We start from the raw sequence: 17,393 nt of genomic DNA, 5'->3' as shown, positions 1-17,393 counted from the left end.
GTAGATCTGCTTTTTCCGATAATTTTGCGAGAAACTTTCATACAACAGAATATGAAATAGCTTATGAAATACAAATACAGATGTGGAGAAACATGGAGATACAAGGTTTCTGCCCACCAGCGACAATATGTAACATGGTAGAGAAGAAGTGAGCTTGATGAGGTGAAAGGAGTCAATATGGAGGTATGTGGACATTATGGGATGGGGTGTGAGTCCGTGAGCGTGTTCTCCCTCCGTGAGACAGAAGTAAGCTTGTAAGATGTGCATAACATTCTCTGGCTTGAGGTGACGGTGAGCAGAAGAATAAGAGGCTCCGGTTGTTGAAAGTGTTCACTTATGTGCAGCCTTTTGGTCAAGACAACGTCACATGACTTCAGTACTGATTTAAATCTCCTGACTTTTTTTCTCCCAGGGGAAGGTCCCAGAAAGACGGCATGCAGCCAACTAAATGAAGTTCGACAAGATTATCTATGACCGCTGTGTCTCTACAGTACTGTAGGTCATGCTGTTCCTCTTTTCCTTACTTTTCCTTTTGTTCAACCTTGCCTTACTCGTCTTCTGTCTTTCCCTATATGCAACTAACTCCCGGTGCAATTAATGTTCAAGGCTCAGACTTCCTTTTTTAATCACGATTCTATGACCTGCATGCAAAAAGCTTCAGCACAATTGGGCAAATTGGCCATCGTCCATGTTACTTTAGTTGCAAAAAAAAGTCAAGACGTTAAGAAAAAGTGATCTGACGTGTTCGCAATGGCCCACAAAGAGAAATCATCAAGTGTCAGCACAAAGTGAGGCAGTTAGGATCCCATCCTCGTCACATTGGCCAACCGACACGCTCACATGTGAGGCCGTCCATGGCCAAACAGGCATTGCTGACAGTTCAGGGGGGTCATAGCATACCACACCACGGAGAATGGACCATATCGGCTCAGCGGAGCACATGACGCTGTACAAGGAGGGGATGATATGGTATGACAAAGAGCTGGCTTCAGATTTGACACAGTGGCCGTGTGACTCCACGCAGACAATAAAGCATCGTTTGATCGTCATGTGCACTGGTCATCACTATTTTCATTTGGATCTTAAGTCAGAGATTCAGCTTTTGCAGGAACTAAATTAAACGACACTTAGATGCCTGAACACTCACGTTTTGTTTAGTGCTTCATCAGGCTCACGGAAGGAAGACAGCTAGGTTTTTAGGAGAGCCATGACAGCTAATCCCTCGATTACTGATATCCATATATTATGCAGCAACAGACATTGGAGTATACAACATGTCTATGTATAAAAGCATACAGCAGATACAGTATACTGTACTGTACTAAGCTCTTTCATTTTACTATTAATTTACACTTACTGAGTTTTGAGTTAGAAATATTTGTATCTTTCGTTCATGTTTTGTTTTGATTATTTTTTAAACTACTTGTATACTGTAGTAGATTGTAGACAGACAGGAACTTGAATGCAGACAGCTAGGAAATGTGAAATGGGAGTCGGATTCAAACTTGGGACTCGTGAGCTTATGGTCAGTGCATTAACTGGCTGTCCCAAAAGACACCTCAACTTTTCTGTTTTGAAGTTGAGAACCTGCACTCTTTCTCACATGATACTATTTTATTTGAAGCATAAAAAGGACAATATTTCTGTCCCGGCTGCCTGAAACATTCAAACCATGTGAGAAAGTGTGTGCAGGATCTGACTTTACAACCCAGCAGTTGTAAAGGGATGTACATGTGACAACAAGAATTTAATGTTTTTAAATTATTCATGTGTAATGAAGATGAAATGTGTCTTTCTTGGATGGATGTTGCTCATGCTTAGGAATTTTGAAATGTGGAACTTGTAGTTAATTCTATTAATTAGAATTAATTCACGATTACGTGAATGTTTTCACGTAATCCTTCCAAAGAACAAACTACATTCAAAGGATTAAAATGGTCATTTTCAGTCAGATTAGATACATGCTTTGGAATTATTGGCAAAACATATTCCCATTTCCCAATATGAGTTTCTAAAACATTCCTTTAACTAGGGATGCATTCCCAAAGCCTTAAAGGGATAGATCACCCCAAAAATGACTTTTTTTCCATGGAGACTTGAATTCATGGAGATTTTTAATTTTTTGACGCATTCCTAAGCCAATAATTTGATGTCGGGCGGCGGCTCCGGTCGTAGACTCAAAGTGTCAACTTTGAGTCTCCTACCGGAGACACTAGCATCTTTCCGCCGATCATCAAAGTATTGGCTTAGGAATGCGACAAAAGCTAAAACATCTGCATGAATTCAAGGCTTCATGGGGTGTGTCATTGATACAAAAATACGTTTTTTTTGGGGTGAACTATCCCTTTAACAATATTTCAAAGCTCAGGCTAATGATGATGATGATGATGTTGATGATGATGATGATAATGATAATGATGATAATGGATGCATGATGGTGATAAACAATACACACCTCTGTAGGAGAATTGACAACAGCCAAATTGTAGCCATAGAGCATGGAGCTGCCAAATGACGATAGGAAAGCCACTGCCAGCAGTGACCTAGTGAGCTGAGGAAGGGAAGAAAGGAGAGCGAAGAATGACAAACCAGCAGAATACAAAACCACATAGGAAAAGCTTTACCAGAGCACAGACACGTACAAAAGATGGACTGTTATAATAATTTGCTCTAATTTACAATTTACCTATTTAGCAGACCCTCTTATCCAGAGCGAGATCCAAATAAGCAGAGTAAGCATGAACTCTTGACAAGGTAAATAGTCACATAAGGAGAGTGCAGAGAGAAGAAGAAAGTGCTGACATTTTTACCATTGAGCTGATAGAGCCTGCCTGCTTGAATATTGACCTTCAGGTAAAAACTTGTGTCAGATCCTTTGTCTATAGGTGAGACATGACCTTTGACACATCTAAATGTCTCAATAGAAGAGCTGGGAGACAAAATACAACCACCCCAATTGTATAGTTAAATTGTATTAGCATACTTTACCATTACAGATTGGACAAAATTACATTTCATCCATTTTAACATTTGTGCTCATTCTGCTCAAGAAAAAAAACAAATAATTTAAGTAACACAAACATTTCTTGCAGAAGACTACAGTCCAAACACTGTTGAAGTGTATCCTGTGGTACTGCCTACCTCAGTGTAAAGAAAACACTTGCAGTGTTAAAGATTCAATTTAAAGGGTAGTGCAAGAAGTAGAGGATGACACAAGCATTGCCAGGGTGTGACATTCCCTGTGAAGGAGCTCAGTGGGTACAGCATTGCTCTAACATTAGGGTTATGGGTTACATTCCCTCAGTAGACCTTGGTAGGCCTGCAACTATCGATTAATTTCTTAGCGATCCTTCTATTGTAGGTATCAACAAATCAACATAAATGTGTATGTGCTGTGGTCTACTGACTGAGTGAGCTTCCATTCCCACTATGATCACACATGCTGAAAGTGTAAGTACTGATGATAGTAAGCTGCTCTGGGTCAAATCATCCTATACAATCTAAATGTATGATCCAGAGGCGTCAATTGGGTATGGCAGGGTATTGCAGCTGCTATACCCTGGCTCCAGGGGGGGGGGGGGGGATACTTGTTTTTAAAAGAAATCCATGAATTCACCAGCAGATTTTAATATGGGGTTAACATGACACCCAACGCAAATAACCACAAAAAAATTCTGAAAAATTCCCCCCAAAACACACAAAAAGTTGTGCGCACACGCTTTGCCATACCTTGGCTTTTGCTGAACTGACGCCACTGGTATGATCATTATGTAGCACTGGCCCTTTAAGGAAAGTGCATAAAGAGGGGTGGCCCTTTAAGGAAAGTGCATATAGAGGGGTGGCCAGGTTTGTGGCCTCCTGTCTAGCCAGAAGCCTGGTTTGAGTGTTTGTGAGAGAGACCTGGAGGCATGAGGGGTACAGACTAATTCTCGGTAAGACAATCTGAAACGAATGACAAGGTTTTTATAACTCATTGTAACAATAGTATATGTATAAGAGTTTAGATAGGCTGACAATATTAGGCCTGTTGTTAATTATACTAATATATATCTGTACTTCCAGAAGCCTCCAGGTCCTTTGAGTAGCAGTACTCTGTGGCTGTGCAGGCCTTTATCAATTGGAGCCATGAGCATACATTGACTATTTGGGTATGTTTGTTATTTTTCTGTATTTTGTCATCTTGCTATAGGAGCCTAATGAAGTGATGAATTGTGGAAGGGTTGGTCTAATGTTTTATTATTTGATTTTTGTAGGAGCTGAACTGTAAATCACTGTTTTTCCCACCGTGCCATATATATATATATATATATATATATATATATATATATATATATATATATATATATATATATATATATATATATATATATATATATATATATATATATATATATATATATATATATATATATATATATATATATATATATATATATATATATATATATATATATATATATATATATATATATATATATATACACATACATACATACATACATACATACATACATACATACATACATACATACATACATACATACATACATACATACATACATACATACATACATACATACACACACACACACACACACACACACACACACACACATATATACATACACACACACACACACACATACACTATTTAGACTGAGTGCAATAGGGTTTACTGAGGACAGAGCTATACTGGGCCATTAATTAGCATTGCATGATTTTGGTTTTGCTTATTTGTAGTTTGTTTTGATTTGCTTATTTGCTGATTTGCTTTTGGTTACTTATTTACTTTATTTTCTTTTGGTTTGGCGTTATTTGGATTTGATTTGTTTAATTTCTGTATATTTAGTTTAGAGGCCCCGAAACCCTTACCCTTATTGCCTCTTGAGTTTAGTCCCTTTTGCAGAACTCTAATACTAACCGCTTTCTTCCCTTCTGTATTTTAACCTGATTATTTTTATACCTGTTGAATAAACTTGACACATTTGATACATCAGCCTCTGGTTCTGTTAATTCTGAACCCGTACCTTACTGGGGAACCTTACCTTGTTCAGTCCTATATATCTATATATACACAGTATATGGTTAATGTGTTTAAAGGATCCCTCACTCCTATATGTGTGGGTGGCGTAGTCATTGCTTTACATAGCCCTGCTACAATTAGATGAGTTTTTAAACTTTAACATAATACTGATTATGGTGTGTTATGGTGTGTTAGGTCATAGTTGACCAGCTCAGTGGCCTTGTGGTTAGAGTGTCCACCCTGAGATTGGGCCTGAGATTGGGAGTCTGGGTTCAATCCTGGATCCCTGCTTGGCACTCAGCATCAAGATTTGGATTGGTGGTAAGTCCCTGCGACAGACTGTACTAGCGTCATGTCAAGGGGTTGTACTTCAAGCCTCACGCTACAGAAACAGGAGATAGGCTCCTGCTCTATGGGCCACATTGCTTAGGAACCGTTAATTCCCAATGCTACTTAATTACTTATTTTATAGATGAGGCCTCTATTGTATACAGCTTGGGGTCTTTAGGTTAATATGAACTTAAACTAACATAAGCAGCTTGTTGAGGTAAACAGAAAACAGCTTACAGTACATGAACTTCATTTTCACAACAACAAAAAAAACTCTGTTACTATTATGCTATTTATTTCTAGGATTGTTTACGTCAAGTTCAAGATTTCTAAAAAGTACTGTCATGCAAACAAAGATTGAACCACACTTCCAATGGCTCAATTGTTTTTTGATCTGTGGACCACTAGAATATTTCGAACAATCTTTAAGGACCACCTCACCTCCCCGACATCATTATTCAACATTAATGATCTTAAAGCCAGGCGTGTTGTGAACTTGTAAATCTGCTATTTTTGGTGCATGACACCGGTTCAACAAAGTACAAAGCCCATCATTTTATTTCAAGTTGTTTTTCCCCCACACATATTGTTCAATTTCTTTTTACATGTGATGGACTTATGAAATATTATTTAAACATAACATTTAACAACGGTACAATATATTATTTGGCCTGCCAATATATATGGGCATAGTGGTCGGATCTGTGGCTCACAACCAGATCTCCATATATGCCTATACAGTATATGGCCGTTGGGTTTCTTGATGGTTATGTCCCAGTCAGAGTGACGTGGATTGGTCCGCCCGCCCGGCCTCCCATTAGCCAATTTTAATATAGGAGATTTTCACATTGATTACCTGTAATTATGCCCTGGACCACTAGTTGAGAAACAGCCTTCTAGACCGCGGCCAGATTAGTACAGTTAAGCAATTAGCTCAGTAATGTCACGTAATAGCATTTATCAACAGCATTAATGAGGTACAGTATAGGTTGCATAGGAGTCTGTGAGATTTGGACTGTGCCGTACTGTGCTGTGCCATGCTGGCTTATGCCAAGAACAGTATGACCCAGTCAGAACACCTGAAGTAGACCAGGCTGCTGGCACCACATCAGACTAAGACCAGCATGCCAGCCAACCTAGTTTACTGTCGGGGGAGAGCATTAGCTGGAGAGGACCACCACACCTAAAATCCTCAGTGCTAATTTATCCATGTGTACAGTAAATCTCATAATGTACAAATGTAAACTTTTTAAATGCACACTGAGGATTTTATTGTGTAATCTTTCTCTTAGGTATTGGACAGTGCCTCTCTGAGGTACTGTAACTTTGTGTGGTAATAAGGCAAGAACAATCTGACACCCTGGACGTTTAAAGCCAGTGTCACATGTGTCACACAACATCTAACTAAGCAAGAGGTTGTGTATTGCAGCAGTGGATTTGCTGAGAATAACCTGCAGCTGACCCCTTGGCTGCTATCCTAAATTCCAGCAGCACAACCATAGGCATCACTAATTGGGGAAACAGTTGAGACAAGTCCACCCGCCCCATAGTTCAAAATAACCCTTTCTGTCCCCCTCAATAAGTCTCAGATCCAGGCTGCAGGAATCAAAAATACACTACAGAGTAGAACCCATCCGAGAACCGATACCAGATTTTGGGGTCCCACACCAATCCCGATTTTGTAGAGTCCTAGACCACCAATTACAAACCAGTTTTGTGAAAACTAAGCAAAAAAAACAACAATTTTAATCAATTTGAAAAAAGTAAAGTCAATGTCAAAAACTGAATGAAAATTGCTAATCTACAAGCTCACAACGCGTCACAACGTGACCTTCTAATAGTGACGATGCACATACACAGATTAAAGGTTGGTGACACCATATGTCTGCACTAACACTATCAGTTATACAGTTGATAGCATACACGAGAGATGATGACTTAATATCCACTGCTATATTGCTACGTTTTTTCTTCAACCAGGTCACTTTAACCATGCACAAGATCCAGTGTCTTTTTATATACCGGTTGTTTTTTTATTTGCATATGTTTTCCACCTGCACAAGAAGCATTTCTACCTTCCATAGTGCCATCTAACCAATTAGATTGCTTAATTTTAAGCAATGGCGCCAATCTTCATCGAAGGTCCTGGCAGTGAAAAGGGTCAGCGAGTTCAAGTTCCTCGTAGTACGCATCAAGGAGGAGCTCAAGTGGGACTCATGTGAAGAAAAAGGCTCAACACCGACAATACTGGTTACGTCGATGTACCTGCCTTCCACAAACACACCTCAAGTCAGCAAGATACTACCAGATGATTTTGCAAGGCGTGAAGATTGTCTCTTCATGCATGCCTTAAGAGCAAATGTCAGGCTGCTATTCTGTTGGTGGTGTTTGGAGTGCAATCCCAGTGTACCAGATCCAGTGGATCATGGACGGGAGATTCATGATGGGGATCTGGCCACTGGGTGGATGTGAGGTAATCTTGCACAAGAGGCAGTTCTGGACCTGATATTTTGCTCATGTAAGACAAATGACCAGACTTGAAAATGGTTTGAAATGCACAGACATGTGTAAGTCATATAGCCTAAAATAAATGATATACGGAAATCAGGGTTTCGTACATAGTTCGTTTAGTGATGAGTGATAATTGCCATTAAACTAGAAGATAGGCAGGGTCATCATACTAAAATATAAACTAGAGACATCATACTAAAATATAAACTAGAGACATGTAGGAAGGCAGAAGTCTTAGATGGTACCATGTGAAAACATCAGTATTGGCCCTTGGACTAAGTCATGTGACCAATAAGTATCTCAGATTTTTATGATTCCATTCCGATTGGCTACGATTGGCTTTCAAAGTTTGTGGGAGGGAGAGGCCATACATCATGAACAGTGTTCGATTGGTGTGAAACTTTGCACACACACTCATAGTAGGCCAAGGAAGAACCACCACCACACTTTTTTTTAATTTTTTAATCGGCCTCATGGTGGCGCTATAACAGGCCACTTCACGTTTTGCGATAACTCTTGAACCATATGCCATACAATCAAAAAAAAAATCACAAAATGCCAGCAATCATGACTGAAGCGCCCCATGTGCTCCAAATCTGAATCACACATTTAGGAGCCTCTGAACAACACAGAGCCAAGCGATAGCACTATACACCCATATGGGACACCACACAAGACGGCTGACATAGCCCTTGGGTAGGCAACCTGGCCTGGTGGGGATCTACGAGGAGCGCACTTTTATAGTTCTATCTGTCTATATGGAAAATGTCCATATGGAATTATGGGGTGATTTTGGCTTGCAACTTCTTAAAAAAGGGAAAGTCTAAAGTCTTGATATGTCATGTGAGAACTATTAGATTCCCTGAATAGTTATTATCTAATGCATTTGTCAAACTTTACTTCTTATCCCATATACAAGTAGGCTATGATAAACAGCCTAGAATATCTATATGCCTATAGATATCGATCTGTGTTTGTTACCGTTTGACTATTAAAGACAAGTCATGTAAATCAGGGGTCTTCAACAAGGGGTCCAGGACCCCTAGGGGGGTCCTCAGAGTTGCTACAGGGGGTCCGCCAAATCTCTGTGTGATAGGATCATTGTTTTTTACATTAACCACTTGAACCCTAGCATCCCTATTCTAAGGACAACTTTAGCCAAAAATAGCAGATCTACAAGCTCACAACGCCTCATGCTGCAAGGAGTTGTGAGCTTGTAGATCTGCTATTTTCGGCAAAGAGGGGAAAAAAAGAGCAGACCAAGTACAGAGTGAAAGTGTACTAAGTATTGGCGGTTTAAGTGGTTAAATGTCTGAAAAAACACATTAATATGAATCCAACATCTATGAAAAGCTTTAATCTGCAACACAACTGTATGTAATATATAGTGGGGGTCCCTGCTTCATCTCTCTCTCAGTTAGGGGGTCCCTGCTTCATCTCTCTCTCAGTTAAGGGGGTCCTTGGCCTGAAAAGGTTGAAGACCCCTGATGTAAATTCAAGGTAGGCAAGGTGGGGGGAAATAAACATCACTTGTCTAGCCTACAGAGTCACCATACATGAAAATAATTACCATTACCCACTAGGAATTCCCGTCTGACATAGTTTCATCAGTTTGGAACAAACATTTCTTAAATCTTTTTATAAAACATAAAATAATTCAAAACATCAGAATCACACCATTTGCTTTGAAGTAATAGCCTACCCTATTTTAAAAGGTCTAGGCTACTTATCAAAGAGACTATGACAGGCACACAGTAGCCTACAGCTATTAATAATGACACAATTGTGAAATTATCAGTTTAGATTAAAGAAATTAAAAAAGCTAAAATAAAGATCAAAACACTCACCCCGCCAAATTTCTCATCGATTGGTATTAATACTTCCTCCGCCATTTAAGTCATGAATACGAACTCCCTTATAAAAAAAGTAAACCGATCATCCGCTAAGCAGAACTTTCTATAGGTCTCCAACCGACATCTCTCCATCCATGACCATTAGAGTTGTCTTGGAGGAAAAGGCGTGTAATGTTGATGGGCGTAGTTGATCAAACTTTCGAGACCCAATCATAGAAGCAAGAGCAAGCCCTGCATATAGATCCCATAGCGGGTAGGTTGCGCTGCGATAGTCCTGTGAAAGTAACATGACTGTCATATCATGACAGGAACTCTAACCTGGTTTGGGCACTTTCTCCATTTACAAACCGTACATTCTACATAAACGTCAATGTCAAATATAAAGTACTGACCCCACGTTCATGGATGTAAAAAATTAAAACGCTTGGGTCTAAGTACCTGTATTTTCCGTATTGTTCAATAAAAAGCATTTTAATCAGATTGGTGGCCATTTTCTCTGAATTTCCTTCATGTGCTTTCAACTAAACGACTCTATCGGCTGGGAGGTGTATTGCACGCTGATACATTATAACTCTATGAGAAAATGGCTGCCGATCGGATTAAAATGCTTTTTATTAAACAATACAGAAAATACGGGTACTTAAACTCACGCGTTTCAACTTGTTACATCCATGGCCGTAGTACTTTATATTTGAAATTTGGCCAAAACCAGGTTGAAGTTTCACCATCACGCTCGTGACAGACAAGCGTCATGTGAACCAGTGGTTCTCAAACCTTTTCATGTCAAGGACCCCCAAATTGACACTTATTAGCCCGCGGACCCCCATTTGAAAAGATAAGGCAGGGACCCCCATAAGAGAAGATTTTTACGGCTCTAGCAGTGATTCTCATCCATTTTAGTTTCAAGGACCCCCAGTTTGACACGCATTAGGGCTACAGACCCCCATTTGGCATCTCTATCTCTGACCCCAATTCATATTGTAAAATCAATGTTAATTTAACTCTGAGAGTGTACAACGGTCCATTTGGTTCCATTTGTACACTCTCAGAGTTACAGACCCGTAAGGGTCCATTTGGTTCCTATCCATCATTTAGCTGCATGGGGACCCCCTGGAACCCCCTCAAGTACCCCTGGGGGTCCCCGGACCCCACTTTGAGAACCAATGATGTGAACCATGGCTAGCGCTGTGACTAGTTAGTGGTTAGTTCGTTGTTAAGCGACCGTTGGTTTCGCTCATGATTTTACAGGCTATGTGAGTTTTAGACAACGAAAATTCATTGATTCATTGATTTGATTTTAATTTGGGTAAAAATCGGCAAAGTAGGCCTTCATAATCTACAATAAAGTCATACCGAGGATAACACCTTATATTATAAAATACTAATTTGAATTTCCAATCATGACACAAAAATTGAGGTGGAAAGGACAGGGTCCCCACACATTTTTAGCAATGAATTTCCAAAACTTTTCCAAAACTTTTCCAGAATATTTAGCCCAATTTCCAGGCCTATATAACAATCATTCAGCGCAATAATGTGTCTCTTACTCCTATGTACAATGCCCAAAGATAGGCAGTGTAGCAAAATAATAAATAAAAAACAATAAAAAGTGTTTGGGGGTGGGGCACAGCCGCGAAACCTCGCTCAAATAGAGCCTGCGAGCGAAAATAGGAGGGGTGGACGACGTCGTTGCACGGTTCGTTGTCGCTTGCGGTAGGTCAGGACGGTCTCATTCAAAAACATGTATTTTAATGAGATGTCATCGCCCGCTCGCGTCGCGTCGCATCGCTGGCAGTGCGGATGGGGTGTTACACAGCCTGTTCGGCGAAAAACTACTTATGTTACATATTTCGTGTAATGTTATACATGTTTATGAAAAGGTTTTGTATTAAAAAAAATCAATAGCCAAAAACAATGCATAGCCAAATATTTTTCCAGGACCCGTGATAAATTCCAGGACCTTTGATGAAGTTTGATCAATTCCAAACCTTTTCCAGTACTGGATTATTTCTTTTTTAATTTCAAAATATTTCCAGGAATTTCATGACCGTGGGGACCCTGAAAGGAAGTAATTGATTCTACAAGTAAAAGCTAAAACTAGAAGATCATATAATTAGAACAAAATTAAGGAAATTACATTTAAAACTAAAATAAACACCTAAATGGTTAAATTAAAACCTATTCTAGCTGATTTCATCCATAGACTAACTTTTCCCATCAAATTCACATGATTTTTGAGTGGTGCTAGCCACTCCAAGGACTGACTTTGTGTGTATGTCTGACCGTCCATCCGGCCTCAACATGTTTGTGTCTGACTCTGGCCTCAACAGCTGCGTCTGATTGCAACATAAAGATGCAACCAGTTACACTACAAATACACACAGTAAACGTACTTTAAGTACTTAAAAGTAACTTAAGTGAGTTAAAATATTTAAAAGATGTTTCTGCCAATATAAAGTTATTTTAAAGCAGTCTTAGGCTAATAATAGCTTAATGAAATGAACTCATGAAAGGCACCACTCTCTTCACACTGGGTGTGATTTTTAAAAGCCTGTTTAGGTTGAGATTGTTTCTCTAGGTATCACATAATTGCTCTCATCACATTATGTACTGTATGAGTACAATATGTAGCTATGCTTTTCCACATACAAAACATATTAGGCCTATATTGACCTATAGATTTCTCCTGTGAAGGAAGAGCCATGACAATAGCTTTTGATTGGAACACTTTTTTTTAAATTATAACCACACCTACCCAGAACAAATCTGTCATCACAGGGAGGTCGGTCACTCATGGTATAATCCATAACGTGCACAACATAATTGACATAACCTAGTAAAGCACATAAATTATGTTGTGTGCGTTTTGAATTACACCATGAGTGATTCTCCATGAGTAGGCTAACCCTCCCTGTGATATTAGAATGGTATGTATAACAAGCCTATCATAGTGAGACTGACTGAGCATTCCTCTGGGCAATGGGATATAGATTCTACCCAAATTGCTCCGCCACCCCCCAGGCCATGAGGCTGCCTGGCAGACAGCCGCTGTCACATGATGGCTAGGTGTATATGTGTGTGTGTGTGTGTGTGTGTGTGTGTGCGTGCGTGCGTGCGTGCGTGCGTGCGTGCGTGCGTGCGTGTTCACTGACAACAACATGAACACAACATGAACTGTAGTGTAACTAGTTGATGATAAGACTTAAATACTTCACACCAGGCTTTCACACCTGGCCTATAGCATCTGTGGTATTAACACATGTGCCCCATTCACACAGCATTGTGAAAAAATATAATTCAAACTTGTCTTCACTTGGGTCTCTCAAGTTACCGAGCAACTAATGATGTTAGTTGCTCGGTAACCTTTTATTTTTTGTCCCTATGAACCCAGGGGCCCCTTTCAGTGCTCTAAGTGCCTAGAGAATGGATGTGCTTTTTAAGTGTAGTCATACCATTGTCCGTGTTGTCCTGTAAAACCACACAACTGTAGTATTCATTAGAAAAATGGCCATACAAATGATTCTTGGATCACAGTATTGTTTGGCTCTGACCTTACTTGTTATAATTAATATTACTTGTCATCACCTGTGATGTTGTTGACCTTAGAACGTAAGCTTATTTTAGATGTTGCCTTCAATTTGAGTCACTTTGGATACAAATGAGCTTCATGTGTTGAATATGAAATATAATTATTCATAACTAATGTTTTGAGTTAAGGCTTTAGCTTTATGTATTGGAAGTCTCTCCGCTCAGAACGGCTTGGACCAGCTCACTGCACTTTGATGTTGCTTTGATTCAATGATACTTCTATGCATCCCCTCTCAGTGGCACTTTAGTCACAGTGGCCCTCTACTCTGCACATGACTGCTGGACATCAGTGCAACATCACTGTGATTTCATGGAAAGGCACTGGAGACCACCCCCTCTTCTCTGAGGCATGCATGGGCTTCTTGAGAGGAATGCACTCATAGACCGTAGTACCTTATTGAGTGATTTGACACGGAAATGAACAACGTTTTTATTGATAAAAACGGCTTTCAATAAAATGGCTTTCAAAGTCATTCATCTTAAGAGAGCTTTGCGCATACAGTAGTTGCTTTTCAGTCCAGCGCAGGGAGTAATACTTTACAGTGGTTGAATATATCAACATCTTTCCATGCTTTCTGCCATTAAGTCATGTTTTAAAACACTGAGAAATGAAAGTAGAACATTTCCCTCCATTGCTCAATTACAGTATATAGTATTGGTAATAAAGTGTCATATGGATAAACATATACAAGTAGAGACACATTCTAGTACATTTTATACTATCCACTGCTGAATGAACAAGGTTCAAGGTACAAGGTTCAACTTTGTTGTCAACAATACCAATCACAAAGTAAAAGTGTAATTAATTATGCGCTAAAGCTCACACAACAGCTACAGTCTCAAGAAGATAAAAGAAGCAAGAGATAAACATTAAAACTGCAATGTGATCAGTGTTCAAAAACGAAACTACATGTCTATAAAGAATCTATAATAAAATCTAAACTACATGAAAGTGCAACAGTCAGAATAGATAGCAAGCATACATGGCTTCAAGTGCAAAGCAGCATAACAGTATAGTTTAGCATAAGTCAGTCTGTCATAGGTCTGTTTACAGTAGCCACAGGCCATGTGGCCATGTAGTCTGGGCAATATATCAACTCAGTACCTACTCAGCCTGATGGTGGCCAAGTAAAAAGTACTTCACAGTCATTTAAAGACTAGGATAACGCTTGTCTAGCTGTGGCCGCAACACTGGCCCGAACAGGCTGTGGCTGAGTGGTGGACATCCCCAACAATCCGTTCAGCCTTGGCCACGCACCGCTTCTCGTATATTCCCTGGAAGGACTCCTCCTTCCGAAGGAGGGAAGCTCACCTCCAAGGATGCGCTGGGCTGTCCGTACCACCCTCTGCAGTGCCTTCTGTTCAAGAACAGCTCCCATACCAGCTGCAGTGTGCAACTGCCCAAGAGAACAATACTTCACTGGGAGAGGAAATAAACTCTGAAGTCATTTACAGTATCACTTTCAATTTCACTGGTTCGGCAGTATTGGGCTGATCTACAATGTCTGTACCCACAAAGACAGTAAAATTAGCTATCATTCCAGCAACTACTATTCTTGAAAGTTTATTTGGTACGTTGTAAAGGACAGTGGCCATTGTCCCATTATGAAATTGTCAGAGGCTTTGTGTCTTCTGGTATCAACAGAATATATTGTTGTTCATTGTAAGGTGCACTGTATACATCAGTATACTATATCAGCTGGGAAATATATATGAACATTACATTAAATAACTACTCTGACTCAGTAGAATGTCAGTTCTAACAGTTAGGAGACAGCAGTGTGCTACATCTCTATAGTCTTGGGTCCTCCTAACTCTTCTGTAACAGGTAGAGCGCTACTGAAAAGAAGAACACCCCACCCCATCTCAGTTATCAGTAGCTTCAACAAGTCAATTTGTGAACGCTAACACTGTCTGAGAGAGCCTGTTTTATACTTCGTCGTATGATGGTTTCATGCGAAAATAACAATCATTGCAGGTCTGCAATTATTTTTAAAATATTGTTTGAATATAATGACATGCCCAAAATAGGGACGCCAGGTTGAAAGTGGTTAGTGCAATCATTTCTCGTGCCTCTTACTCTCAAAACTGAGTCTCAACTGTCATTCAAACAGGCCAGCCTCTGCAGCAACTACTCCCTCATATCTCACACCACCTGTTCTCCTCTGAGTAGCTTCACCACCGGCTCCCTCAAAGAGAGAGAGCATAGGTCTCTGTTGAGTGGGTGTACTATCATTCCTCATTCATAATGCCCCCCCCCCCCCCCCCCCCCCCCCACCGCCACCCATGCATCTTCGCTTCCCTGCTGCTCTTTCCTACTGTATTCCTGCGTACAGTAGTATGCACCCATACATGACCCAATGAGCCTTAGCGGTGGCCGTCAGGCACGTGCTCCCAGCTTTAACCAGGCAAACTCAGGCAGCTCTCATGCAGGCCAAATGGCATGGTGTCATATGACTCCTATCATCGTACAATATCTGTGGCAGTGTGGCATCATGCTGCTTTGTGGTAAAAAATCAATTATCCTGCACAACACAGGGGCACTATTCATAGGGCAGGCAGATTGTGGGTGCATATGTGTGCGTGCGCGTGTGTGTGTGTGTGTGTGTGTGTGTGCGTGTGTGCGTGTGTGTGTGTGTGTATGTGTGTACGTGAGTGGAGCTTTCATTTGTTCCTATAATGTTGTATGATAAAACAAAGGTAGAGGAGAGTGGTTTCGTGAAATACTGTACACAGTAATGCTTTATTTTACAAAGCCAGCTATTCCAGTGTATTAACTGTGCACATAGCCGACAGTATGAACCAGGGCGGCGCTTTTCTAAGTATTAATTAAAATGACTGTAGGCCTGCTTACACCCCTGTAAGCAAGTATTGACACATTACAAAAAAGTATGCAAATGTTGCATAGTGGGTGTTGTAAATGTAAATGCATTATTTATTTAAGAACTTAGAGAGCGTTACTATATACTTATTTTTGTATTATAATTGATTTTTCTCCCATAGGTTATAAATAGTCTGTCTCCAAAGAGCTACACATAGTACCTAGCCCTCCTTTGTCTTTGCTTCTGAAGTCTTAAGTTGTCAGGTATAATATCTAACTGTGTCACATATGCCTTTTGAAACAGGTCACATGACATACTCCAAAGGCAGCTACCAGGAAGAATACACCAAAGCTCTCTGCCACTGGAATTACGTTATTTCTAAGAACATCTGATCCAGTACTCTTTTCACTCCTAGAAGTTATCCTTTCTTTTCCCAGTTGACACTCACACTAGAGATTAGCTCTGGTCCATAGCGTTAGAGCTATGGACCAAATCTAATTGGAAATAAAGTAGGCTTGTTTGTTCAATGTTTGCCAGTTACAAGGCTACATCTTGTTTGTATAGCCTACTGCCTTAAAATGTGTTGACAGTTTACAATAATATGTAATCAAATAGTCATATACAGTAAAATATTAAAATCTAAAATGACAATCAGTCCTTTTTTAATGACTTGCAAGCAAACTGGGAACAACAGGAGTGCGCTGATTGGCTAATTGGCAAATAGGCAGAGAGGAGCACTAGCCTGGGCAGCATTCCTTTTCGGGTATATGATCCGGTCGCGACAAACCGGAAAGACGTCTCACCCCAAAATAGGTCCGTCTTACTAAAATCCTAATAAAACCTAATAAAAATATTTTTAAAATATAAATGTGAGTGTACTTTCCAGAGACTATTTAGCGTCTGTATTATCCATATTATCCCACGGGGGAATTCTATTCCAATTAAATAGGGATTGGGGAACCAAAACACCGCAAAACCGGATCGCGACAATCCGGAAAGAGGATTCTTTTTTTTCCTTTTTTTTCCTAGACCGGATCATATGGGTCTTTAGTAACGCAGACCAGGCTTTCCTCCGAGGTGGAAAGACTGGTGATGCGAGGTTAGAGGAGCACCAGACCCGCCTTCAGAAGGCTCATAAAGAGTAAAGTAAAGTCAAGGCAGCGATCTCAACAATGCAACAAGGGAAAGTGAACTACAGCTGCACATGCCATAAGTCCGAAAGAGAATGTCCTGCTATGCTGCCCCTGGTTAACCAGAAATACAAGT

At 40.1% G+C, this 17,393-nt stretch overlaps 1 protein-coding gene across 1 annotated transcript in view; it reads right to left on the bottom strand.

Annotated features, from left to right (window-relative positions):
• LOC311055136 (solute carrier family 2, facilitated glucose transporter member 9-like) overlaps positions 1-17,393 on the bottom strand; it is a gene marked incomplete at both ends in the record, with an annotated part of 48,994 nt that overhangs the window by 16,041 nt on the left and 15,560 nt on the right. Inside the window, 3 exons of the mRNA XM_084071238.1 lie at positions 2,456-2,551; positions 12,001-12,053; positions 14,618-14,702. Of these exons, the coding sequence (XP_083927364.1) occupies positions 2,456-2,551; positions 12,001-12,053; positions 14,618-14,702 (234 nt within the window). The remainder of the gene's footprint in view (positions 1-2,455; positions 2,552-12,000; positions 12,054-14,617; positions 14,703-17,393) is intronic.

The sequence above is a fragment of the Gymnoscopelus microlampas genome (assembly GCF_963454915.1).
Source record: "Gymnoscopelus microlampas genome assembly, chromosome: 2".
Classification (NCBI taxonomy): domain Eukaryota; kingdom Metazoa; phylum Chordata; class Actinopteri; order Myctophiformes; family Myctophidae; genus Gymnoscopelus; species Gymnoscopelus microlampas.
This window is presented reverse-complemented; position numbering and strand designations above follow the sequence as displayed.